This window comes from Neolamprologus brichardi, chromosome 3 (genome assembly GCF_056152115.1).
Source record: "Neolamprologus brichardi isolate AB-2024 chromosome 3, ASM5615211v1, whole genome shotgun sequence".
NCBI classification, from domain to species: Eukaryota; Metazoa; Chordata; class Actinopteri; order Cichliformes; family Cichlidae; genus Neolamprologus; species Neolamprologus brichardi.
The window spans coordinates 48,817,771-48,840,000 of NC_142106.1; the positions used below are offsets into that span (position 1 = coordinate 48,817,771).

General features: G+C 48.6%; 2 protein-coding genes, 7 non-coding genes and 32 pseudogenes across 9 annotated transcripts in view; 2 read left to right on the forward strand and 39 right to left on the reverse strand.

Moving 5' to 3' along the window:
• Positions 1-156: 156 nt before the first annotated feature.
• LOC148105078 (5S ribosomal RNA) lies at positions 157-275 on the reverse strand (annotated as a pseudogene).
• Positions 276-665: 390 nt separating this feature from the next.
• On the reverse strand, positions 666-774 carry LOC148105079 (5S ribosomal RNA; annotated as a pseudogene).
• Positions 775-1,164: 390 nt separating this feature from the next.
• LOC148105080 (5S ribosomal RNA) lies at positions 1,165-1,283 on the reverse strand (annotated as a pseudogene).
• Positions 1,284-1,673: 390 nt separating this feature from the next.
• On the reverse strand, positions 1,674-1,792 carry LOC148105081 (5S ribosomal RNA; annotated as a pseudogene).
• Positions 1,793-2,182: 390 nt separating this feature from the next.
• LOC148105082 (5S ribosomal RNA) lies at positions 2,183-2,301 on the reverse strand (annotated as a pseudogene).
• Positions 2,302-2,685: 384 nt separating this feature from the next.
• LOC148105083 (5S ribosomal RNA) lies at positions 2,686-2,794 on the reverse strand (annotated as a pseudogene).
• Positions 2,795-3,184: 390 nt separating this feature from the next.
• LOC148105084 (5S ribosomal RNA) lies at positions 3,185-3,303 on the reverse strand. Its single transcript, XR_015718925.1, has one exon. It is a non-coding gene; the product is annotated as a 5S ribosomal RNA (ribosomal RNA).
• Positions 3,304-3,694: 391 nt separating this feature from the next.
• LOC148105085 (5S ribosomal RNA) lies at positions 3,695-3,803 on the reverse strand (annotated as a pseudogene).
• A 390-nt stretch (positions 3,804-4,193) lies between these two features.
• Positions 4,194-4,312, reverse strand: LOC148105086 (5S ribosomal RNA). The gene has a single exon (XR_015718811.1). It is a non-coding gene; the product is annotated as a 5S ribosomal RNA (ribosomal RNA).
• Positions 4,313-4,702: 390 nt separating this feature from the next.
• On the reverse strand, positions 4,703-4,821 carry LOC148105087 (5S ribosomal RNA). Its single transcript, XR_015718812.1, has one exon. It is a non-coding gene; the product is annotated as a 5S ribosomal RNA (ribosomal RNA).
• Positions 4,822-5,225: 404 nt separating this feature from the next.
• LOC148105088 (5S ribosomal RNA) lies at positions 5,226-5,344 on the reverse strand (annotated as a pseudogene).
• A 390-nt stretch (positions 5,345-5,734) lies between these two features.
• LOC148105089 (5S ribosomal RNA) lies at positions 5,735-5,853 on the reverse strand. Its single transcript, XR_015718813.1, has one exon. It is a non-coding gene; the product is annotated as a 5S ribosomal RNA (ribosomal RNA).
• Positions 5,854-6,243: 390 nt separating this feature from the next.
• On the reverse strand, positions 6,244-6,362 carry LOC148105090 (5S ribosomal RNA; annotated as a pseudogene).
• Positions 6,363-6,752: 390 nt separating this feature from the next.
• On the reverse strand, positions 6,753-6,871 carry LOC148105091 (5S ribosomal RNA; annotated as a pseudogene).
• A 390-nt stretch (positions 6,872-7,261) lies between these two features.
• LOC148105092 (5S ribosomal RNA) lies at positions 7,262-7,380 on the reverse strand (annotated as a pseudogene).
• Positions 7,381-7,770: 390 nt separating this feature from the next.
• Positions 7,771-7,889, reverse strand: LOC148105093 (5S ribosomal RNA; annotated as a pseudogene).
• Positions 7,890-8,239: 350 nt separating this feature from the next.
• Positions 8,240-8,358, reverse strand: LOC148105094 (5S ribosomal RNA; annotated as a pseudogene).
• A 391-nt stretch (positions 8,359-8,749) lies between these two features.
• Positions 8,750-8,868, reverse strand: LOC148105095 (5S ribosomal RNA). Its single transcript, XR_015718700.1, has one exon. It is a non-coding gene; the product is annotated as a 5S ribosomal RNA (ribosomal RNA).
• Positions 8,869-9,258: 390 nt separating this feature from the next.
• On the reverse strand, positions 9,259-9,377 carry LOC148105096 (5S ribosomal RNA; annotated as a pseudogene).
• Positions 9,378-9,767: 390 nt separating this feature from the next.
• Positions 9,768-9,876, reverse strand: LOC148105097 (5S ribosomal RNA; annotated as a pseudogene).
• Positions 9,877-10,266: 390 nt separating this feature from the next.
• On the reverse strand, positions 10,267-10,375 carry LOC148105098 (5S ribosomal RNA; annotated as a pseudogene).
• Positions 10,376-10,765: 390 nt separating this feature from the next.
• Positions 10,766-10,884, reverse strand: LOC148105099 (5S ribosomal RNA; annotated as a pseudogene).
• Positions 10,885-11,745: 861 nt separating this feature from the next.
• On the forward strand, positions 11,746-12,883 carry LOC148105100 (uncharacterized). The gene is made up of 4 exons (XM_087838361.1): positions 11,746-11,767; positions 11,821-11,998; positions 12,084-12,366; positions 12,458-12,883. The coding sequence occupies exons 1-4, from the start codon at positions 11,746-11,748 to the stop codon at positions 12,881-12,883; spliced, it is 909 nt and encodes a 302-aa protein (XP_087694487.1).
• Positions 12,884-14,176: 1,293 nt separating this feature from the next.
• Positions 14,177-14,295, reverse strand: LOC148105101 (5S ribosomal RNA; annotated as a pseudogene).
• Positions 14,296-14,684: 389 nt separating this feature from the next.
• On the reverse strand, positions 14,685-14,803 carry LOC148105102 (5S ribosomal RNA; annotated as a pseudogene).
• Positions 14,804-15,193: 390 nt separating this feature from the next.
• Positions 15,194-15,312, reverse strand: LOC148105103 (5S ribosomal RNA; annotated as a pseudogene).
• Positions 15,313-15,702: 390 nt separating this feature from the next.
• On the reverse strand, positions 15,703-15,811 carry LOC148105104 (5S ribosomal RNA; annotated as a pseudogene).
• Positions 15,812-15,978: 167 nt separating this feature from the next.
• LOC148105105 (uncharacterized) overlaps positions 15,979-22,230 on the forward strand; it is a 29,979-nt gene continuing 23,727 nt past the window's right edge. The window contains exon 1 of the mRNA XM_087838362.1: positions 15,979-16,006. Within this exon, the coding sequence (XP_087694488.1) occupies positions 15,979-16,006 (28 nt within the window). The remainder of the gene's footprint in view (positions 16,007-22,230) is intronic.
• Positions 16,163-16,281, reverse strand: LOC148105106 (5S ribosomal RNA; annotated as a pseudogene).
• LOC148105107 (5S ribosomal RNA) lies at positions 16,672-16,780 on the reverse strand (annotated as a pseudogene).
• Positions 17,132-17,250, reverse strand: LOC148105108 (5S ribosomal RNA; annotated as a pseudogene).
• Positions 17,641-17,759, reverse strand: LOC148105109 (5S ribosomal RNA; annotated as a pseudogene).
• Positions 18,150-18,268, reverse strand: LOC148105110 (5S ribosomal RNA; annotated as a pseudogene).
• Positions 18,659-18,777, reverse strand: LOC148105111 (5S ribosomal RNA; annotated as a pseudogene).
• LOC148105112 (5S ribosomal RNA) lies at positions 19,168-19,286 on the reverse strand (annotated as a pseudogene).
• On the reverse strand, positions 19,677-19,795 carry LOC148105113 (5S ribosomal RNA; annotated as a pseudogene).
• Positions 20,186-20,304, reverse strand: LOC148105114 (5S ribosomal RNA; annotated as a pseudogene).
• Positions 20,695-20,813, reverse strand: LOC148105115 (5S ribosomal RNA; annotated as a pseudogene).
• On the reverse strand, positions 21,165-21,283 carry LOC148105116 (5S ribosomal RNA; annotated as a pseudogene).
• LOC148105117 (5S ribosomal RNA) lies at positions 21,674-21,792 on the reverse strand. The gene has a single exon (XR_015718814.1). It is a non-coding gene; the product is annotated as a 5S ribosomal RNA (ribosomal RNA).
• The window catches only part of LOC148105118 (5S ribosomal RNA), a 119-nt gene continuing 71 nt past the window's right edge, over positions 22,183-22,230 (reverse strand). Inside the window, exon 1 of the ribosomal RNA XR_015718815.1 lies at positions 22,183-22,230. This exon is cut by the window's right edge and continues 71 nt beyond it. This is a non-coding gene — a ribosomal RNA (5S ribosomal RNA).

The following is a 22,230-nucleotide window of genomic DNA, read 5'->3' on the forward strand; positions in this document are numbered from 1 at the left end:
GTGTGCTGTAGGTGGCCTCAGCCAGCAGAACAAGACATTGGTGAAAACAGCCAAAAGCAATGTCGTTAATGTGCTCTCATTAATGGGCAGCTTCTTTGGGTCTTTTAATAAACCCCTTCTCTGGATCAAAAGTAGTTCAATGACATGAAAATGAAAGGCTTACAGCACCAGGTATTGCCAGGCAGTCTCCCATCCAACTACTAACCAAGCCCAGCCCTGCTTATCTTCCGAGATCAGACAAGGTCAGGCGTGCTCAGGGTGGTATGGCCGTAAGCTGCTGCCGACCGCACAATGTGTCAATTTATGGAATCAAGTGATGAGGTGGCCAGTACCTGAAGTTACAAACACAATCCTATAACCCTACCTGCATGCTTGCCTAATACCCTAACCCAAAGACTCAGTTTAGCATTTATCCAGCAGCACGGGTCCTGGATTTTTGAAGATGGCCTCAGGAACCAGCACAGGGCCTGGTGTGGTGTAGTTAGCCTCGGCCAGCAGCACTGGCCCTGGTGTGTTGTAGGTGGCCTCAGCCAGCAGAACAACACATTGGTGAAAACAGCCAAAAGCATTGTCGTTAATGTGCCCTCATTAATGGGCATCTGATTTGGGTCTTTTAATAAACCCCTTCTCTGCATCAAAAGCAGTTCAGTGACATGAAAATGAAAGGCTTACAGCTCCAGGTATTCCCAGGCAGTCTCCCATCCAAGTACTAACCAAGCCCAGCCCTGCTTAGCTTCCGAGATCAGACGTGCTCAGGGTGGTATGGCCGTAAGCTGCTGCCCACACCACAATGTGTCAATTTATGGAATCAAGTGATGAGGTGGCCAGTACCTGAAGTTACGAACACAATCCTATAACCCTACCTGCATGCTTGCCTAATACCCTAAGCCAAAGACTCAGTTTAGCATTTATCCAGCAGCATAGGCCCTGGATTTTTGAAGATGGCCTCAGGAACCAGCACACGGCCTGGTGTGGTGTAGTTAGCCTCGGCCAGCAGCACTGGCCCTGGTGTGTTGTAGGTGGCCTGAGCCAGCAGAACAAGACATTGGTGAAAACAGCCAAAAGCAATGTCGTTAATGTGCCCTCATTAATGGGCAGCTGCTTTGGGTCTTTTAATACACCCCTTCTCTGAATCAAAAGCAGTTCAATGACATGAAAATGAAAGGCTTACAGCACCAGGTATTCCCAGGCAGTCTACCATCCAAGTACTAACCAAGCCCAGCCCTGCTTAGCTTCCAAGATCAGACGAGGTCAGGCGTGCTCAGGGTGGTATGGCCGTAAGCTGCTGCCCACAGCACAATGTGTCAATTTATGGAATCAAGTGATGAGGTGGCCAGTACCTGAAGTTACGAACACAATCCTATAACCCTACCTGCATGCTTGCCTAATACCCTAACCCAAAGACTCAGTTTAGCATTTATCCAGCAGCACGGGCCCTGGATTTTTGAAGATGGCCTCAGGAACCAGCACAGGGCCTGGTGTGGTGTAGTTAGCCTCGGCCAGCAGCACTGGCCCTGGTGTGTTGTAGGTGGCCTCAGCCAGCAGAACAAGACATTGGTGAAAACAGCCAAAAGCAATGTCGTTAATGTGCCCTCATTAATGGGCAGCTGCTTTGCGTCTTTTAATACACCCCTTCTCTGAATCAAAAGCAGTTCAATGACATGAAAATGAAAGGCTTACAGCACCAGGTATTCCCAGGCAGTCTCCCATCCAAGTACTAACCAAACCCAGCCCTGCTTAGCTTCCGATATCAGACAAGGTCAGGCGTGCTCAGGATGGTACGGCCGTAAGCTGCTGCCCACAGCACAATGTGTCAATTTATGGAATCAAGTGATGAGGTGGTCAGTACCTGAAGTTACGAACACAATCCTATAACCCTACCTGCATGCTTGCCTAATACCCTAAGCCAAAGACTCAGTTTAGCATTTATCCAGCAGCACAGGCCCTGGATTTTTGAAGATGGCCTCAGGAACCAGCACACGGCCTGGTGTGGTGTAGTTAGCCTCGGCCAGCAGCACTGGCCCTGGTGTGTTGTAGGTGGCCTCAGCCAGCAGAACAAGACATTGGTGAAAACAGCCAAAAGCAATGTCGTTAATGTGCGCTCATTAATGGGCAGCTGCTTTGGGTCTTTTAATACACCCCTTCTCTGGATCAAAAGCAGTTCAATGACATGAAAATGAAAGGCTTACAGCACCAGGTATTCCCAGGCAGTCTACCATCCAAGTACTAACCAAGCCCAGCCCTGCTTAGCTTCCAAGATCAGACGAGGTCAGGCGTGCTCAGGGTGGTATGGCCGTAAGCTGCTGCCCACAGCACAATGTGTCAATTTATGGAATCAAGTGATGAGGTGGCCAGTACCTGAAGTTACGAACACAATCCTATAACCCTACCTGCATGCTTGCCTAATACCCTAACCCAAAGACTCAGTTTAGCATTTATCCAGCAGCACAGGCCCTGGATTTTTGAAGATGGCCTCAGGAACCAGCAAAGGGCCTGGTGTGGTGTAGTTAGCCTCGGCCAGCAGCACTGGCCCTGGTGTGTTGTAGGTGGCCTCAGCCAACAGAACAAGACATTGGTGAAAACAGCCAAAAGCAATGTCGTTAATGTGCCCTCATTAATGGGCAGCTGCATTGGGTCTTTTAATACACCCCTTCTCTGGATCAAAAGCAGTTCAATGACATGAAAGGCTTACAGCACCAGGTATTCCCAGGCAGTCTCCCATCCAAGTACTAACCAAGCCCAGCCCTGCTTAACTTCCGAGATCAGGCATGCTCAGGGTGGTATGGCCGTAAGCTGCTGGCCACAGCACAATGTGTCAATTTATGGAATCAAGTGATGAGGTGGCCAGTACCTGAAGTTACGAACACAATCCTATAACCCTACCTGCATGCTTGCCTAATACCCTAAGCCAAAGACTCAGTTTAGCATTTATCCAGCAGCACAGGCCCTGGATTTTTGAAGATGGCCTCAGGAACCAGCACAGGGCCTGGTGTGGTGTAGTTAGCCTCGGCCAGCAGCACTGGCCCTGGTGTGTTGTAGGTGGCCTCAGCCAGCAGAACAAGACATTGGTGAAAACAGCCAAAAGCAATGTCGTTAATGTGCCCTCATTAATGGGCAGCTGCTTTGGGTCTTTTAATACACCCCTTCTCTGGATCAAAAGCAGTTCAGTGACATGGAAATGAGAGGCTTACAGCACCAGGTATTCCCAGGCAGTCTCCCATCAAAGTACTAACCAAGCCCAGCCCTGCTTAGCTTCCGAGATCTGACGAGGTCAGGCGTGCTCAGGGTGGTATGGCCGTAAGCTGCTGCCCACAGCACAATGTGTCAATTTATGGAATCAAGTGATGAGGTGGCCAGTACCTGAAGTTACGAACACAATCCTATAACCTTACCTGCATGCTTGCCAATTAACCCTACGCCAAAGACTCAGTTTAGCATTTATCCAGCAGCACAGGCCCTGGATTTTTGAAGATGGCCTCAGGAACCAGCTCAGGGCCTGGTGTGGTGTAGTTAGCCTCGGCCAGCAGCACTGGCCCTGGTGTGTTGTAGGTGGCCTCAGCCAGCAGAACAAGACATTGGTGAAAACAGCCAAAAGCAATGTCGTTAATGTGCCCTCATTAATGGGCAGCTGCTTTGGGTCTTTTAATACACCCCTTCTCTGGATCAAAAGCAGTTCAATGACATGAAAATGAAAGGCTTACAGCACCAGGTATTCTCCCATCCAAGTACTAACCAAGCCCAGCCCTGCTTAGCTTCCGAGATCAGACGAGGTCAGGCGTGCTCAGGGTGGTATGGCCGTAAGCTGCTGCCCACAGCACAATGTGTCAATTTATGGAATCAAGTGATGAGGTGGCCAGTACCTGAAGTTACGAACACAATCCTATAACCCTACCTGCATGCTTGCCTAATACCCTAACCCAAAGACTCAGTTTAGCATTTTTCCAGCAGCACAGGCCCTGGATTTTTGAAGATGGCCTCAGGAACCAGCACAGGGCATGGTGTGGTGTAGTTAGCCTCGGCCAGCAGCACAGGTCCTGGTGTGTTGTAGGTGTCCTGAGCCAGCAGAACAAGACATTGGTGAAAACAGCCAAAAGCAATGTTGTTAATGTGCCCTCATTAATGGGCAGGTGCTTTGGGTCTTTTAATACACCCCTTCTCTGGATCAAAAGCAGTTCAATGACATGAAAATGAAAGGCTTACAGCACCAGGTATTCCCAGGCAGTCTCCCATCCAAGTACTAACCAAGCCCAGCCCTGCTTAGCTTCCGAGATCAGACGAGGTCAGGCGTGCTCAGGGTGGTATGGCCGTAAGCTGCTGCCCACAGCACAATGTGTCAATTTATGGAATCAAGTGATGAGGTGGCCAGTACCTGAAGTTACGAACACAATCCTATAACCCTACCTGCATGCTTGCCTAATACCCTAAGCCAAAGACTCAGTTTAGCATTTATCCAGCAGCACAGGCCCTGGATTTTTGAAGATGGCCTCAGGAACCAGCACAGGGCCTGGTGTGGTGTAGTTAGCCTCGGCCAGCAGCACTGGCCCTGGTGTGTTGTAGGTGGCCTCAGCCAGCAGAACAAGACATTGGTGAAAACAGCCAAAAGCAATGTCGTTAATGTGCCCTCATTAATGGGCAGCTGCTTTGGGTCTTTTAATACACCCCTTCTCTGGATCAAAAGCAGTTCAATGACATGAAAATAAAAGGCTTACAGCACCAGGTATTCCCAGGCAGTCTCCCATCCAAGTACTAACCAAGCCCAGCCCTGCTTAGCTTCCGAGATCAGACGAGGTCAGGCGTGCTCAGGGTGGTATGGCCGTAAGCTGCTGCCCACAGCACAATGTGTCAATTTATGGAATCAAGTGATGAGGTGGCCAGTACCTGAAGTTACGAACACAATCCTATAACCCTACCTGCATGCTTGCCTAATACCCTAAGCCAAAGACTCAGTTTAGCATTTATCCAGCAGCACAGGCCCTGGATTTTTGAAGATGGCCTCAGGAACCAGCACAGGGCCTGGTGTGGTGTGGTTAGCCTCGGCCAGCAGCATTGGCAATGGTGTGTTGTAGGTGGCCTCAGCCAGCAGAACAAGACATTGGTGAAAACAGCCAAAAGCAATGTCGTTAATGTGCCCTCATTAATGTGCCCTCATTAATGTGCAGCTGCTTTGGGTCTTTTAATACACACCTTCTCTGGATTAAAAGCAGTTCAATGACATGAAAATGAAAGGCTTAAAGCACCAGGTATTCCCAGGCAGTCTCCCATCCAAGTACTAACCAAGCCCAGCCCTGCTTAGCTTCCGAGAGAAGACGAGGTCAGGTGTGCTCCGGGTGGTATGGCCGTAAGCTGCTGCCCAGAACACAATGTGTCAATTTATGGAATCAAGTGATGAGGTGGCCAGTACCTGAAGTTACGAACACAATCCTATAACCCTACCTGCAGGCTTGCCTAATACCCTAAGCCAAAGACTCAGTTTAGCATTTATCCAGCAGCACAGGCCCTGGATTTTTGAAGATGGCCTCAGGAACCAGCACAGGGCCTGGTGTGGTGTAGTTAGCCTCGGCCAGCAGCACTGGCCCTGGTGTGTTGTAGGTGGCCTCAGCCAGCAGAACAAGACATTGGTGAAAACAGCCAAAAGCAATGTCGTTAATGTGCCCTCATTAATGGGCAGCTGCTTTGGGTCTTTTAATACACCCCTTCTCTGGATCAAAAGCAGTTCAATGACATGAAAATGAAAGGCTTACAGCACCAGGTATTCCCAGGCAGTCTCCCATCCAAGTACTAACCAAGCCCAGCCCTGCTTAGCTTCCGAGATCAGACGAGGTCAGGCGTGCTCAGGGTGGTATGGCCGTAAGCTGCTGCCCACAGCACAATGTGTTAATTTATGGAATCAAGTGATGAGGTGGCCAGTACCTGAAGTTACGAACACAATCCTATAACCCTACCTGCATGCTTGCCTCATACCCTAACCCAAAGACTCAGTTTAGCATTTATCCAGCAGCACAGGACCTGGATTTTTGAAGATGGCCTCAGGAACCAGCACAGGGCCTGGTGTGGTGTAGTTAGCCTTGGCCAGCAGCACTTGCCCTGGTGTGTTGTAGGTGGCCTCAGCCAGCAGAACAAGACATTGGTGAAAACAGCCAAAAGCAATGTCGTTAATGTGCCCTCATTAATGGGCAGCTGCTTTGGGTCTTTTAATACACCCCTTCTCTGAATTAAAAGCAGTTCAATGACATGAAAATGAAAGGCTTACAGCACCAGGTATTCCCAGGCAGTCTCCCATCCAAGTACTATCCAAGCCCAGCCCTGCTTAGCTTCCGAGATCAGACGAGGTCAGGCGTGCTCAGGGTGGTATGGCCGTAAGGTGCTGCCCACAGCACAATGTGTCAATTTATGGAATCAAGTGATGAGGTGGCCAGTACCTGAAGTTACGAACACAATCCTATAAACCTACCTGCATGCTTGCCTAATACCCTAAGCCAAAGACTCAGTTTAGCATTCATCCAGCAGCACAGGCCCTGGATTTTTGAAGATGGCCTCAGGAACCAGCACAGGGCCTGGTGTGGTGTAGTTAGCTTTGGCCAGCAGCACTTGCCCTGGTGTGTTGTAGGTGGCCTCAGCCAGCAGAACAAGACATTGGTGAAAACAGCCAAAAGCAATGTCGTTAATGTGCCCTCATTAATGGGCAGCTGCTTTGGGTCTTTTAATACACCCCTTCTCTGAATCAAAAGGAGTTCAATGACATGAAAATGAAAGGCTTACAGCACCAGGTATTCCCAGGATGTCTCCCATCCAAGTACTAACCAAGCCCAACCCTGCTTAGCTTCCGAGATCAGACGAGGTCAGGCGTGCTCAGGGTGGTATGGCCGTAAGCTGCTGCCCACAGCACAATGTGTCAATTTATGGAATCAAGTGATGAGGTGGCCATTACCTGAAGTTACGAACACAATCCTATAACCCTACCTGCATGCTTGCCTAATACCCTAAGCCAAAGACTCAGTTTAGCATTCATCCAGCAGCACAGGCCCTGGATTTTTGAAGATGGCCTCAGGAACCAGCACAGGGCCTGGTGTGGTGTAGTAAGCCTCGGCCAGCAGCACTGGCCCTGGTGTGTTGTAGGTGGCCTCAGCCAGCAGAACAAGACATTGGTGAAAACAGCCAAAAGCAATGTCTTTAATGTGCCCTCATTAATGGGCAGCTGCTTTGGGTCTTTTAATACACCCCTTCTCTGGATCAAAAGCAGTTCAATGACATGAAAATGAAAGGCTTACAGCACCAGGTATTCCCAGGCAGTCTCCCATCCAAGTACTAACCAAGCCCAGCCCTGCTTAGCTTCCGAGAGAAGACGAGGTCAGGCGTGCTCAGGGTGGTATGGCCGTAAGCTGCTGCCCACAGCACAATGTGTCAATTTATGGAATCAAGTGATGAGGTGGCCAGTACCTGAAGTTACGAACACAATCCTATAACCCTACCTGCAGGCTTGCCTAATACCCTAAGCCAAAGACTCAGTTTAGCATTTATCCAGCAGCACAGGCCCTGGATTTTTGAAGATGGCCTCAGGAACCAGCACAGGGCCTGGTGTGGTGTAGTTAGCCTCGGCCAGCAGCACTGGCCCTGGTGTGTTGTAGGTGGCCTCAGCCAGCAGAACAAGACATTGGTGAAAACAGCCAAAAGCAATGTCGTTAATGTGCCCTCATTAATGGGCAGCTGCTTTGGGTCTTTTAATACACCCCTTCTCTGGATCAAAAGCAGTTCAATGACATGAAAATGAAAGGCTTACAGCACCAGGTATTCCCAGGCAGTCTCCCATCCAAGTACTAACCAAGCCCAGGCCTGCTTAACTTCCGAGATCAGACGAGGTCAGGCGTGCTCTGGGTGGTATGGCCGTAAGGTGCTGCCCACAGCAGAATGTGTCAATTTATGGAATCAAGTGATGAGGTGGCCAGTACCTGAAGTTACAAACACAATCCTATAACCCTACCTGCATGCTTGCCTAATACCCTAAGCCAAAGACTCAGTTTAGCATTTATCCAGCAGCACAGGCCCTGGATTTTTGAAGATGGCCTCAGGAACCAGCACAGGGCCTGGTGTGTTGTAGGTGGCCTCAGCCAGCAGAACAAGACATTGGTGAAAACAGCGAAAGCAATGTCGTTAATGTGCCCTCATTAATGCGCAGCTGCTTTGGGTATTTTAATACACCCCTTCTCTGGATCAAAAGCAGTTTAATGACATGAAAATGAAAGGCTTACAGCACCAGGTATTCCCAGGCAGTCTCCCATCCAAGTACTAACCAAGCCCAGCCCTGCTTAGCTTCCGAGATCAGACGAGGTCAGGCGTGCTCAGGGTGGTATGGCCTTTAAGCTGCTGCCCACAGCACAATGTGTCAATTTATGGAATCAAGTGATGAGGTGGCCAGTACCTGAAGTTACGAACACAATCCTATAAACCTACCTGCATGCTTGCCTCATACCCTAACCCAAAGACTCAGTTTAGCATTTATCCAGCAGCACAGGACCTGGATTTTTGAAGATGGCCTCAGGAACCAGCACAGGGCCTGGTGTGGTGTAGTTAGCCTTGGCCAGCAGCACTTGCCCTGGTGTGTTGTAGGTGGCCTCAGCCAGCAGAACAAGACATTGGTGAAAACAGCCAAAAGCAATGTTGTTAATGTGCCCTCATTAATGGGAAGCTGCTTTGGGTCTTTTAATACACCCCTTCTCTGAATCAAAAGCAGTTCAATGACATGAAAATGAAAGGCTTACAGCACCAGGTATTCCCAGGCAGTCTCCCATCCAAGTACTAACCAAGCCCAGCCCTGCTTAGCTTCCGAGATCAGACGAGGTCAGGCGTGCTCAGGGCGGTATGGCCGTAAGCTGCTGCCCACAGCACAATGTGTCAATTTATGGAATCAAGTGATGAGGTGGCCATTACCTGAAGTTACGAACACAATCCTATAACCCTACCTGCATGCTTGCCTAATACCCTAAGCCAAAGACTCAGTTTAGCATTCATCCAGCAGCACAGGCCCTGGATTTTTGAAGATGGCCTCAGGAACCAGCACAGGGCCTGGTGTGGTGTAGTAAGCCTCGGCCAGCAGCACTGGCCCTGGTGTGTTGTAGGTGGCCTCAGCCAGCAGAACAAGACATTGGTGAAAACAGCCAAAAGCAATGTCTTTAATGTGCCCTCATTAATGGGCAGCTGCTTTGGGTCTTTTAATACACCCCTTCTCTGGATCAAAAGCAGTTCAATGACATGAAAATGAAAGGCTTACAGCACCAGGTATTCCCAGGCAGTCTCCCATCCAAGTACTAACCAAGCCCAGCCCTGCTTAGCTTCCGAGAGAAGACGAGGTCAGGCGTGCTCAGGGTGGTATGGCCGTAAGCTGCTGCCCAGAACACAATGTGTCAATTTATGGAATCAAGTGATGAGGTGGCCAGTACCTGAAGTTACGAACACAATCCTATAACCCTACCTGCATGCTTGCCTAATACCCTAACCCAAAGACTCAGTTTAGCATTTATCCAGCAGCACAGGCCCTGGATTTTTGAAGATGGCCTCAGGAACCAGCACAGGGCCTGGTGTGGTGTAGTTAGCCTCGGCCAACAACACTGGCCCTGGTGTGTTGTAGGTGGCCTCAGCCAGCAGAACAAGACATTGGTGAAAACAGCCAAAAGCAATGTCGTTAATGTGCCCTCATTAATGGGCAGCTGCTTTGGGTCTTTTAATACAGCCCTTCTCTGGATCAAAAGCAGTTCAATGACATGAAAATGAAAGGCTTACAGCACCAGGTATTCCCAGGCAGTCTCCCATCCAAGTACTAACCAAGCCCAGCCCTGCTTAGCTTCCGAGATCAGGCGTGCTCAGGGTGGTATGGCCGTAAGCTGCTGCCCACAGCACAATGTGTCAATTTATGGAATCAAGTGATGAGGTGGCCAGTACCTGAAGTTACGAACACAATCCTATAACCCTACCTGCATGCTTGCCTAATACCCTAAGCCAAAGACTCAGTTTAGCATTTATCCAGCAGCACAGGCCCTGGATTTTTGAAGATGGCCTCAGGAACGAGCACAGGGCCTGGTGTGGTGTAGTTAGCCTCGGCCAGCAGCACTGGCCCTGGTGTGTTGTAGGTGGCCTCAGCCAGCAGAACAAGAACTTTGTGAAAACAGCCAAAAGCAATGTCGTTAATGTGCCCTCATTAATGGGCAGCTGCTTTGGGTCTTTTAATACACCCCTTCTCTGGATCAAAAGCAGTTCAATGACATGAAAATGAAAGGCTTACAGCACCAGGTATTCCCAGGCAGTCTCCCATCCAAGTACTAACCAAGCCCAGCCCTGCTTAGCTTCCGAGATCAGGCGTGCTCAGGGTGGTATGGCCGTAAGCTGCTGCCCACAGCACAATGTGTCAATTTATGGAATCAAGTGATGAGGTGGCCAGTACCTGAAGTTACGAACACAATCCTATAACCCTACCTGCATGCTTGCCTAATACCCTAAGCCAAAGACTCAGTTTAGCATTTATCCAGCAGCACAGGCCCTGGATTTTTGAAGATGGCCTCAGGAACGAGCACAGGGCCTGGTGTGGTGTAGTTAGCCTCGGCCAGCAGCACTGGCCCTGGTGTGTTGTAGGTGGCCTCAGCCAGCAGAACAAGAACTTTGTGAAAACAGCCAAAAGCAATGTCGTTAATGTGCCCTCATTAATGGGCAGCTGCTTTGGGTCTTTTAATACACCCCTTCTCTGGATCAAAAGCAGTTCAATGACATGAAAATGAAAGGCTTAAAGCACCAGGTATTCCCAGGCAGTCTCCCATCCAAGTACTAACCAAGCCCAGCCCTGCTTAGTTTCCGAGATCAGACGAGGTCAGGCGTGCTCAGGGTGGTATGGCCGTAAGCTGCTGCCCACAGCACAATGTGTCAATTTATGGAATCAAGTGATGAGGTGGCCAGTACCTGAAGTTACGAACACAATCCTATAACCCTACCTGCATGCTTGCCTAATACCCTAAGCCAAAGACTCAGTTTAGCATTTATCCAGCAGCACAGGCCCTGGATTTTTGAAGATGGCCTCAGGAACCAGCACAGGGCCTGGTGTGGTGTAGTTAGCCTCGGCCAGCAGAACAAGACATTGGTGAAAACAGCCAAAAGCAATGTTGTTAATGTGCCCTCATTAATGGGCATCTGCTTTGGGTCTTTTACAGTTTTTTCTGAATGCTTAAACCCTAACTGTGATTCTTATAGCACAATTTCTAAAACTATTAATACTTATAGCAAAACCACTCACTGAGTTTGCAAAACTAAAAGCACAAATACTGCTTTGCACTCAGTTTGCCATTTTGTAACACACACTTTGCAAACCTGTAGCTACAATCAACTGCACAGCACTCTTTTTGCAGAACTGTAAACACAACTCACTGCTTTACACTCAATTTCCAAATGATCAACGCACTCCTACCAAAACTATACACATTTAAGGCTATTATTTACACTATTTTGCCAACTTTCTGGCACACTGTCACATGTGAAAACTTTTTTAGATAATTAGTTCACTTTGCAATCAGCCTAAGCACTATAAACAGGCCACAGGTAAGCTGTCTATGTGGAGTACAATGGAAGGAGCAGTAAGAGTGAGAAGAGTGAGAATCAGAGGAGGCCGAGGGAGAGGACGTGGAGGTGAAGAAGTTGGAGGAAGAGGACGTGGAGGTGAAGAAGTTTGAGGAAGAGGACGTGGAGGTGAAGAAGTTGGAGGAAGAGGACATGGAGGTGAAGAAGCAAGAGGGTTAGAGGAAGTTAGAGGAAGAGGACAAGGAGGAGCAAGAAGAGGACGAGGAGGGGAAAGAGGAAGGGTAAGAAGAGTAAGAAACAGAATAACTGATGACATCAGAGCTACAATAGTGGACCATGTCATCAACCATGGGATGACCCTGAGGGAAGCTGGCCAACGGGTTCAGCCTAAACTGAGCCGCTACACTGTGGCAAGCATCATTAGGACATTTCGAAATGAGAATCGGTAAGTACTTTGTAGCGCTGCCATACTCTAATGAGAAAGACAACAGTACCATACATGCAAAAATACTGAAATTGTTACTTTACAGAATTGCTAGACGTCCAGATGTTGGGGGCAGAGGCAGAATGTTCACTCCAGAGCAAGAGACCCATATAGTGAACATGGTGATTGCCAATAATGCAATAAGACTGCGCGAAATACAGCAGCGCATAATTGATAATGACACCATCTTTCAAAATATACACAGTGCAAGCATTTCTGCACTAAGTCGTGTACTTGCGCGCCACAGAATAAGAATGAAGCAAATTTACAGAGTTCCTTTCGAGAGAAACACAGAACTTGTAAAGCAACTGCGATATGACTATGTGCAGGTAAGCTAGTGTCATTGGTTCTGAATTTGGAAGTGCATACTGTAGTGCTGTGCATGGGCCTGATGTGTTGCATTTGTTTTGTCTTGTCCAGAGAGTGATGGAACTAGAAGCAGATGCAACGGGACATGAGCTACTTTTTGTAGATGAGGCCGGTTTTAACCTCAGTAAAACCAGGAGACGTGGCAGGAACATAATTGGACACCGTGCCATCATCAATGTCCCAGGACAACGTGGTGGTAACATAACCATGTGTGCAGCTATAAGCCAAAATGGTGTTGTTCACCATCATGCAACCATAGGCCCATACAACACTGCACACATTATTGCATTCCTGGACACCTTGCATGACATGCTCACTGTTCAGAGACCAGAGCAGACCCGATATGTCATCATATGGGACAATGTTAGTTTCCATAGGGCTGCTTTGGTCCGCAACTGGTTTACAGACCACCCATCCTTCATGGCACTCAACCTCCCTCCATACTCTCCATTCTTACAGTTTTTGCTGAATGCTTAAACCCTAACTGTGATTCTTATAGCACATTTTCTAAAACTATTAATACTTATAGCAAAACCACTCACTGAGTTTGCAAAACTAAAAGCACAAACACTGCTTTGCACTCAGTTTGCCATTTTGTAACACACACTTTGCAAACCTGTAGCTACAATCCACTGCACAGCACTCTTTTTGCAGAACTGTAAACACAACTCACTGCTTTGCACTCAATTTCCAAATGATCAACGCACTCCTAGCAAAACTATACACATTTACGGCCATTATTTACACTATTTTGCCAACTGTCTGGCACACTGTCACATGTGAAAACTTTTTTAGATAATTAGTTCACTTTGCAATCAGCCCAAGCACTATAATACAGGTAAGCTCTGTGTGTGGAGAACAATGGAGGGAGCTGGAAGAGTGAGAAGTAGAGGAGGCCGAGGAAGAGGACGTGGAGGTGAAGAAGTAGGAAAAAGAGGACGACAAGGACAAGGAGGAGCAAGAGGAGGATGAGGAGGGAGGAGAGGAGGACGAGGAAGGGTAAGAAGAGTAAGACATAGAATTGCTGATGACATCAGAGCTACAATAGTGGACCGTGTAATCAACCGTGGAATGACCCTGAGGGAAGCTGGCCAACGGGTCCAGCCTAACTCGCGCCGCTACACTGTAGCAAGCATCATACGGAAATTTTGAAATGAGAATCGGTTAGTGCAGTCACTTTGCACTAAGATTTGTAGCACTGCCATATGCTAATGAGAAACACAACAATACCATAGATGTAAAAATACTGAAATTGTTACTTTACAGAATTGCTAGACGACCAGATGCTGGGGCAGAGGAAGCATGTTCACTGCAGACCAAGAAACCCATATAGTCAATATGGCGATTGCAAATAATCCTATACTTGGATATAAACACTTGTGTTTGTTTTGATGTGTGTGAATAAACACCAGTACTTGAAGTTAACTGACATAGCCTACCTTCTGCACAGAGAAAGCAAAAGCCAGATGTGTTTTTTATTCATACCATCAGTGTGCAGTTGGCGCATTGTGTGCTTAGTAGATGATGGCTTGTGTGTACTGTTTGATACGGAAACACCATTTTTACGAAGGTGTGAAGAGTTAATCTAGCTGTGTTTGCTTTTGCAAGAGAACTACAATGTTTTGATAATTGGGTGACAGGTTTTCTTATTTGTGTGTAGAGTTTTGAAAAAATAGCCAATAGTTACAAAAAATGTGCTTAAGCAATCAGAAAAAACTGTAATACACCCCTTCTCTGGATCAAAAGCAGTTCAATGACATGAAAATGAAAGGTTTACAGCACCAGGTATTCCCAGTTAGTCTCCCATCCTAGTACTAACCAAGCCCAGCCCTGTTTAGCTTCCGAGATCAGACGAGGTCAGGCGTGCTCAGGGTGGTATGGCCGTAAGCTGCTGCCCACAGCACAATGTTTCAATTTATGGAATCAAGTGATGAGGTGGCCAGTACCTGAAGTTACGAACACAATCCTATAACCCTACCTGCATGCTTGCCTAATACCCTAACCCAAAGACTCATTTTAGCATTTATCCAGAAGCACAGGACCTGGAAATTGAAGATGGTCTCAGGAACCAGCACAGGGCCTGGTGTGGTGTAGTTAGCCTCGGCCAGCAGCACTGGCCCTGGTGTGTTGTATGTGGCCTCAGCCAGCAGAACAAGACATTGGTGAAAACAGCCAAAAGCAATGTCGTTAATGTGCCCTCATTAATGGGCAGCTGCTTTGGGTCTTTTAATACACCCCTTCTGTGGATCAAAATCAGTTCAATGACATGAAAATGAAAGGTTTACAGCACCAGGTATTCCCAGTTAGTCTCCCATCCAAGTACTAACCAAGCCCAGCCCTGCTTAGCTTCCGAGATCAGACGAGGTCAGGCGTGCTCAGGGTGGTATGGCCGTAAGTTGCTGCCCACAGCACAATGTTTCAATTTATGGAATCAAGTGATGAGGTGGCCAGTACCTGAAGTTACGAACACAATCCTATAACCCTACCTGCATGCTTGCCTAATACCGTAAGCCAAAGACTCAGTTTAGCATTCATCCAGCAGCACAGGCCCTGGATTTTTGAAGATGGCCTCAGGAACCAGCACAGGGCCTGGTGTGGTGTAGTTAGCCTCGGCCAGCAGCACTGGCCCTGGTGTGTTGTAGGTGGCCTCAGCCAGCAGAACAAGACATTGGTGAAAACAGCCAAAAGCAATGTCTTTAATGTGCCCTCATTAATGGGCAGCTGCTTTGGGTCTTTTAATACACCCCTTCTCTGGATCAAAAGCAGTTCAATGACATGAAAATGAAAGGCTTACAGCACCAGGTATTCCCAGGCAGTCTCCCATCCAAGTACTAACCAAGCTCCGCCCTGCTTCGCTTCCGAGAGAAGACGAGGTCAGGCGTGCTCAGGGTGGTATGGCCGTAAGCTGCTGCCCAGAACACAATGTGTCAATTTATGGAATCAAGTGATGAGGTGGCCAGTACCTGAAGTTACGAACACAATCCTATAACCCTACCTGCAGGCTTGCCTAATACCCTAAGCCAAAGACTCAGTTTAGCATTTATCCAGCACCACAGGCCCTGGATTTTTGAAGATGGCCTCAGGAACCAGCACAGGGCCTGGTGTGGTGTAGTTAGCCTCGGCCAGCAGCACTGGCCCTGGTGTGTTGTAGGTGGCCTCAGCCAGCAGAACAAGACATTGGTGAAAACAGCCAAAAGCAATGTCGTTAATGTGCCCTCATTAATGGGCAGCTGCTTTGGGTCTTTTAATACACCCCTTCTCTGGATCAAAAGCAGTTCAATGACATGAAAATGAAAGGCTTACAGCACCAGGTATTCCCAGGCAGTCTCCCATCCAAGTACTAACCAACCCTAGCCCTGCTTAGCTTCCGAGATCAGGCGTGCTCAGGGTGGTATGGCCGTAAGCTGCTGCCCAAAGCACAATGTGTCAATTTATGGAATCAAGTGATGAGGTGGCCAGTAGATGAAGTTACGAACACAATCCTATAACCCTACCTGCATGCTTGCCTAATACCCTAACCCAAAGACTCAGTTTAGCATTTATCCAGCAGCACGGGCCCTGGATTTTTGAAGATGGCCTCAGGAACCATCACAGGTCCTGGTGTGTTGTAGGTGGCCTCAGCCAGCAGAACAAGACATTGGTGAAAACAGGCAAAAGCAATGTCGTTAATGTGCCCTCATTAATGGGCAGAAGCTTTGGGTCTTTTAATACACCCCTTCTCTGGATCAAAAGCAGTTCAATGACATGAAAATGAAAGGCTTACAGCACCAGGTATTCCCAGGCAGTCTCCCATTCAAGTACTAACCAAGCCCAGCCCTGCTTAGCTTCCGAGATCAGACGAGGTCAGGCGTGCTCAGGGTGGTATGGCCGTAAGCTGCTGCCCACAGCACAATGTGTCAATTTATGGAATCAAGTGATGAGGTGGCCAGTACCTGAAGTTACGAACACAATCCTATAACCCTACCTGCATGCTTGCCTAATACCCTAAGCCAAAGACTCAGTTTAGCATTTATCCAGCAGCACAGGCCCTGGATTTTTGAAGATGGCCTCAGGAACCAGCACAGGGCCTGGTGTGGTGTAGTTAGCCTCGGCCAGCATCACTGGCCCTGGTGTGTTGTAGGTGGCCTCAGCCAGCAGAACAAGACATTGGTGAAAACAGCCAAAAGCAATGTCGTTAATGTGCCCTCATTAATGGGCAGCTGCTTTGGGTCTTTTAATACACCCCTTCTCTGGATCAAAAGCAGTTCAATGACATGAAAATGAAAGGCTTACAGCACCAGGTATTCCCAGGTAGTCTCCCATCCAAGTACTAACCAAGCCCAGCCCTGCTTAGCTTCCGAGATCAGGCGTGCTCAGGGTGGTATGGCCGTAAGCTGCTGCCCGAAGCACAATGTGTCAATTTATGGAATCAAGTGATGAGGTGGCCAGTAGATGAAGTTACGAACACAATCCTATAACCCTACCTGCATGCTTGCCTAATACCCTAACCCAAAGACTCAGTTTAGCATTTATCCAGCAGCACGGGCCCTGGATTTTTGAAGATGGCCTCAGGAACCAGCACAGGGCCTGGTGTGTTGTAGGTGGCCTCAGCCAGCAGAACAAGACATTGGTGAAAACAGCCAAAAGCAATGTCGTTAATGTGCCCTCATTAATGGGCAGAAGCTTTGGGTCTTTTAATACACCCCTTCTCTGGATCAAAAGCAGTTCAATGACATGAAAATGAAAGGCTTACAGCACCAGGTATTCCCAGGCAGTCTCCCATTCAAGTACTAACCAAGCCCAGCCCTGCTTAGCTTCCGAGATTAGACGAGGTCAGGCGTGCTCAGGGTGGTATGGCCGTAAGCTGCTGCCCACAGCACAATGTGTCAATTTATGGAATCAAGTGATGAGGTGGCCAGTACCTGAAGTTACGAACACAATCCTATAACCCTACCTGCATGCTTGCCTAATACCCTAAGCCAAAGACTCAGTTTAGCATTTATCCAGCAGCACAGGCCCTGGATTTTTGAAGATGGCCTCAGGAACCAGCACAGGGCCTGGTGTGGTGTAGTTAGCCTCGGCCAGCAGCACTGGCCCTGGTGTGTTGTAGGTGGCCTCAGCCAGCAGAACAAGACATTGGTGAAAACAGCCAAAAGCAATGTCGTTAATGTGCCCTCATTAATGGGCAGCTGCTTTGGGTCATTTAATACACCCCTTCTCTGGATCAAAAGCAGTTCAATGACATGAAAATGAAAGGCTTAAAGCACCAGGTATTCCCAGGCAGTCTCCCATCCAAGTACTAAGGAAGCCCAGCCCTACTTAGCTTCCGAGATCAGACGAGGTCAGGCGTGCTCAGGGTGGTATGGCCGTAAGCTGCTGCCCACAGCACAATGTGTCAATTTATGGAATCAAGTGATGAGGTGGCCAGTACCTGAAGTTACGAACACAATCCTATAACCCTACCTGCATGCTTGCCTAATACCCTAAGCCAAAGACTCAGTTTAGCATTTATCCAGCAGCACAGGCCCTGGATTTTTGAAGATGGCCTCAGGAACCAGCACAGGGCCTGGTGTGGTGTAGTTAGCCTCGGCCAGCAGCACTGGCCCTGGTGTGTTGTAGGTGGCCTCAGCCAGCAGAACAAGACATTGGTGAAAACAGCCAAAAGCAATGTCGTTAATGTGCCCTCATTAATGGGCAGCTGCTTTGGGTCTTTTAATACACCCCTTCTCTGGATCAAAAGCAGTTTAATGACATGAAAATGAAAGGCTTACAGCACCAGGTATTCCCAGGCAGTCTCCCATCCAAGTACGAACCAAGCCCAGCCCTGCTTAGCTTCCGAGATCAGACGAGGTCAGGCGTGCTCAGGGTGGTATGGCCGTAAGCTGCTGCCCACAGCACAATGTGTCAATTTATGGAATCAAGTGATGAGGTGGCCAGTACCTGATGTTACGAACACAATCCTATAACCCTACCTGCATGCTTGCCTAATACCCTAAGCCAAAGACTCAGTTTAGCATTTATCCAGCAGCACAGGCCCTGGATTTTTGAAGATGGCCTCAGGAACCAGCACAGGGCCTGGTGTGGTGTAGTTAGCCTCGGCCAGCAGCACTGGCCCTGGTGTGTTGTAGGTGGCCTCAGCCAGCAGAACAAGACATTGGTGAAAACAGCCAAAAGCAATGTCGTTAATGTGCCCTCATTAATGGGCAGCTGCTTTGGGTCTTTTAATACACCCCTTCTCTGGATCAAAAGCAGTTCAATGACATGAAAATGAAAGGCTTACAGCACCAGGTATTCCCAGGCAGTCTCCCATCCAAGTACTAACCAAGCCCAGCCCTGCTTGGCTTCCGAGATCAGACGAGGTCAGGCGTGCTCAGGGTGGTATGGCCGTAAGCTGCTGCCCACAGCACAATGTGTCAATTTATGGAATCAAGTGATGAGGTGGCCAGTACCTGAAGTTACGAACACAATCCTATAACCCTACCTGCATGCTTGCCTAATACCCTAAGCCAAAGACTCAGTTTAGCATTTATCCAGCAGCACAGGCCCTGGATTTTTGAAGATGGCCTCAGGAACCAGCACAGGGCCTGGTGTGGTGTAGTTAGCCTCGGCCAGCAGCACTGGCCCTGGTGTGTTGTAGGTGGCCTCAGCCAGCAGAACAAGACATTGGTGAAAACAGCCAAAAGCAATATCGTTAATGTGCCCTCATTAATGGGCAGCTGCTTTGGGTCTTTTAATACACCCCTTCTCTGGATCAAAAGCAGTTCAATGACATGAAAATGAAAGGCTTACAGCACCAGGTATTCCCAGACAGTCTCCCATCCAATTACTAACCAAGCCCAGCCCTGCTTAGCTTCCGAGATCAGACGAGGTCAGGCGTGCTCAGGGTGGTATGGCCGTAAGCTGCTGCCCACAGCACAATGTGTCAATTTATGGAATCAAGTGATGAGGTGGCCAGTACCTGAAGTTACGAACACAATCCTATAACCCTACCTGCATGCTTGCCTAATACCCTAAGCCAAAGACTCAGTTTAGCATTTATCCAGCAGCACAGGCCCTGGATTTTTGAAGATGGCCTCAGGAACCAGCACAGGGCCTGGTGTGGTGTAGTTAGCCTCGGCCAGCAGCACTGGCCCTGGTGTGTTGTAGGTGGCCTCAGCCAGCAGAACAAGACATTGGTGAAAACAGCCAAAAGCAATGTCGTTAATGTGCCCTCATTAATGGGCAGCTGCTTTGGGTCTTTTAATACACCCCTTCTCTGGATCAAAAGCAGTTCAATGACATGAAAATGAAAGGCTTACAGCACCAGGTATTCCCAGGCAGTCTCCCATCCAATTACTAACCAAGCCCAGCCCTGCTTAGCTTCCGAGATCAGACGAGGTCAGGCGTGCTCAGGGTGGTATGGCCGCAAGGTGCTGCCCACAGCACAATGTGTCAATTTATGGAATCAAGTGATGAGGTGGCCAGTACCTGAAGTTACGAACACAATCCTATAACCCTACCTGCATGCTTGCCTAATACCCTAAGCCAAAGACTCAGTTTAGCATTTATCCAGCAGCACAGGCCCTGGATTTTTGAAGATGGCCTCAGGAACCAGCACAGGGCCTGGTGTGGTGTAGTTAGCCTCGGCCAGCAGCACTGGCCCTGGTGTGTTGTAGGTGGCCTCAGCCAGCAGAACAAGACATTGGTGAAAACAGCCAAAAGCAATGTCGTTAATGTGCCCTCATTAATGGGCAGCTGCTTTGGGTCTTTTAATACACCCCTTCTCTGGATCAAAAGCAGTTCAATGACATGAAAATGAAAGGCTTACAGCACCAGGTATTCCCAGACAGTCTCCCATCCAATTACTAACCAAGCCCAGCCCTGCTTAGCTTCCGAGATCAGACGAGGTCAGGCGTGCTCAGGGTGGTATGGCCGTAAGCTGCTGCCCACAGCACAATGTGTCAATTTATGGAATCAAGTGATGAGGTGGCCAGTACCTGAAGTTACGAACACAATCCTATAACCCTACCTGCATGCTTGCCTAATACCCTAAGCCAAAGACTCAGTTTAGCATTTATCCAGCAGCACAGGCCCTGGATTTTTGAAGATGGCCTCAGGAACCAGCACAGGGCCTGGTGTGGTGTAGTTAGCCTCGGCCAGCAGCACTGGCCCTGGTGTGTTGTAGGTGGCCTCAGCCAGCAGAACAAGACATTGGTGAAAACAGCCAAAAGCAATGTCGTTAATGTGCCCTCATTAATGGGCAGCTGCTTTGGGTCTTTTAATACACCCCTTCTCTGGATCAAAAGCAGTTCAATGACATGAAAATGAAAGGCTTACAGCACCAGGTATTCCCAGGCAGTCTCCCATCCAATTACTAACCAAGCCCAGCCCTGCTTAGCTTCCGAGATCAGACGAGGTCAGGCGTGCTCAGGGTGGTATGGCCGCAAGGTGCTGCCCACAGCACAATGTGTCAATTTATGGAATCAAGTGATGAGGTGGCCAGTACCTGAAGTTACGAACACAATCCTATAACCCTACCTGCATGCTTGCCTAATACCCTAACCCAAAGACTCAGTTTAGCATTTATCCAGCAGCACGGGCCCTGGATTTTTGAAGATGGCCTCAGGAACCAGCACAGGGCCTGGTGTGTTGTAGGTGGCCTCAGCCAGCAGAACAAGACATTGGTGAAAACAGCCAAAAGCAATGTCGTTAATGTGCCCTCATTAATGGGCAGAAGCTTTGGGTCTTTTAATACACCCCTTCTCTGGATCAAAAGCAGTTCAATGACATGAAAATGAAAGGCTTGCAGCACCAGGTATTCCCAGGCAGTCTCCCATCCAAGTACTAACCAAGCCCAGCCCTGCTTAGCTTCCGAGATCAGACGAGGTCAGGCGTGCTCAGGGTGGTATGGCCGTAAGCTGCTGCCCACAGCACAATGTGTCAATTTATGGAATCAAGTGATGAGGTGGCCAGTACCTGAAGTTACGAACACAATCCTATAACCCTACCTGCATGCTTGCCTAATACCCTAAGCCAAAGACTCAGTTTAGCATTTATCCAGCAGCACAGGCCCTGGATTTTTGAAGATGGCCTCAGGAACCAGCACAGGGCCTGGTGTGGTGTAGTTAGCCTCGGCCAGCAGCACTGGCCCTGGTGTGTTGTAGGTGGCCTCAGCCAGCAGAACAAGACATTGGTGAAAACAGCCAAAAGCAATGTCGTTAATGTGCCCTCATTAATGGGCAGCTGCTTTGGGTCTTTTAATACACCCCTTCTCTGGATCAAAAGCAGTTCAATGACATGAAAATGAAAGGCTTACAGCACCAGGTATTCCCAGGCAGTCTCCCATCCAAGTACTAACCAAGCCCAGCCCTGCTTAGCTTCCGAGATCAGACGAGGTCAGGCGTGCTCAGGGTGGTATGGCCGTAAGCTGCTGCCCACAGCACAATGTGTCAATTTATGGAATCAAGTGATGAGGTGGCCAGTACCTGAAGTTACGAACACAATCCTATAACCCTACCTGCATGCTTGCCTCATACCCTAAGCCAAAGACTCAGTTTAGCATTTATCCAGCAGCACAGGCCCTGGATTTTTGAAGATGGCCTCAGGAACCAGCACAGGGCCTGGTGTGGTGTAGTTAGCCTCGGCCAGCAGCACTGGCCCTGGTGTGTTGTAGGTGGCCTCAGCCAGCAGAACAAGACATTGGTGAAAACAGCCAAAAGCAATGTCGTTAATGTGCCCTCATTAATGGGCAGCTGCTTTGGGTCTTTTAATACACCCCTTCTCTGGATCAAAAGCAGTTCAATGACATGAAAATGAAAGGCTTACAGCACCAGGTATTCCCAGGCAGTCTCCCATCCAAGTACTAA

Bases quoted from the DNA above. Each gene is read 5' to 3' on its own strand.
- LOC148105100 (XM_087838361.1), top strand. From the start codon at position 11,746: ATGGAGGTGAAGAAGCAAGAGG. The intron at 11,999-12,083 runs GTAAGTACTTTG...GTTACTTTACAG, and splicing joins ACATTTCGAAATGAGAATCG to AATTGCTAGACGTCCAGATG. The intron at 12,367-12,457 runs GTAAGCTAGTGT...TGTCTTGTCCAG, and splicing joins TGCGATATGACTATGTGCAG to AGAGTGATGGAACTAGAAGC.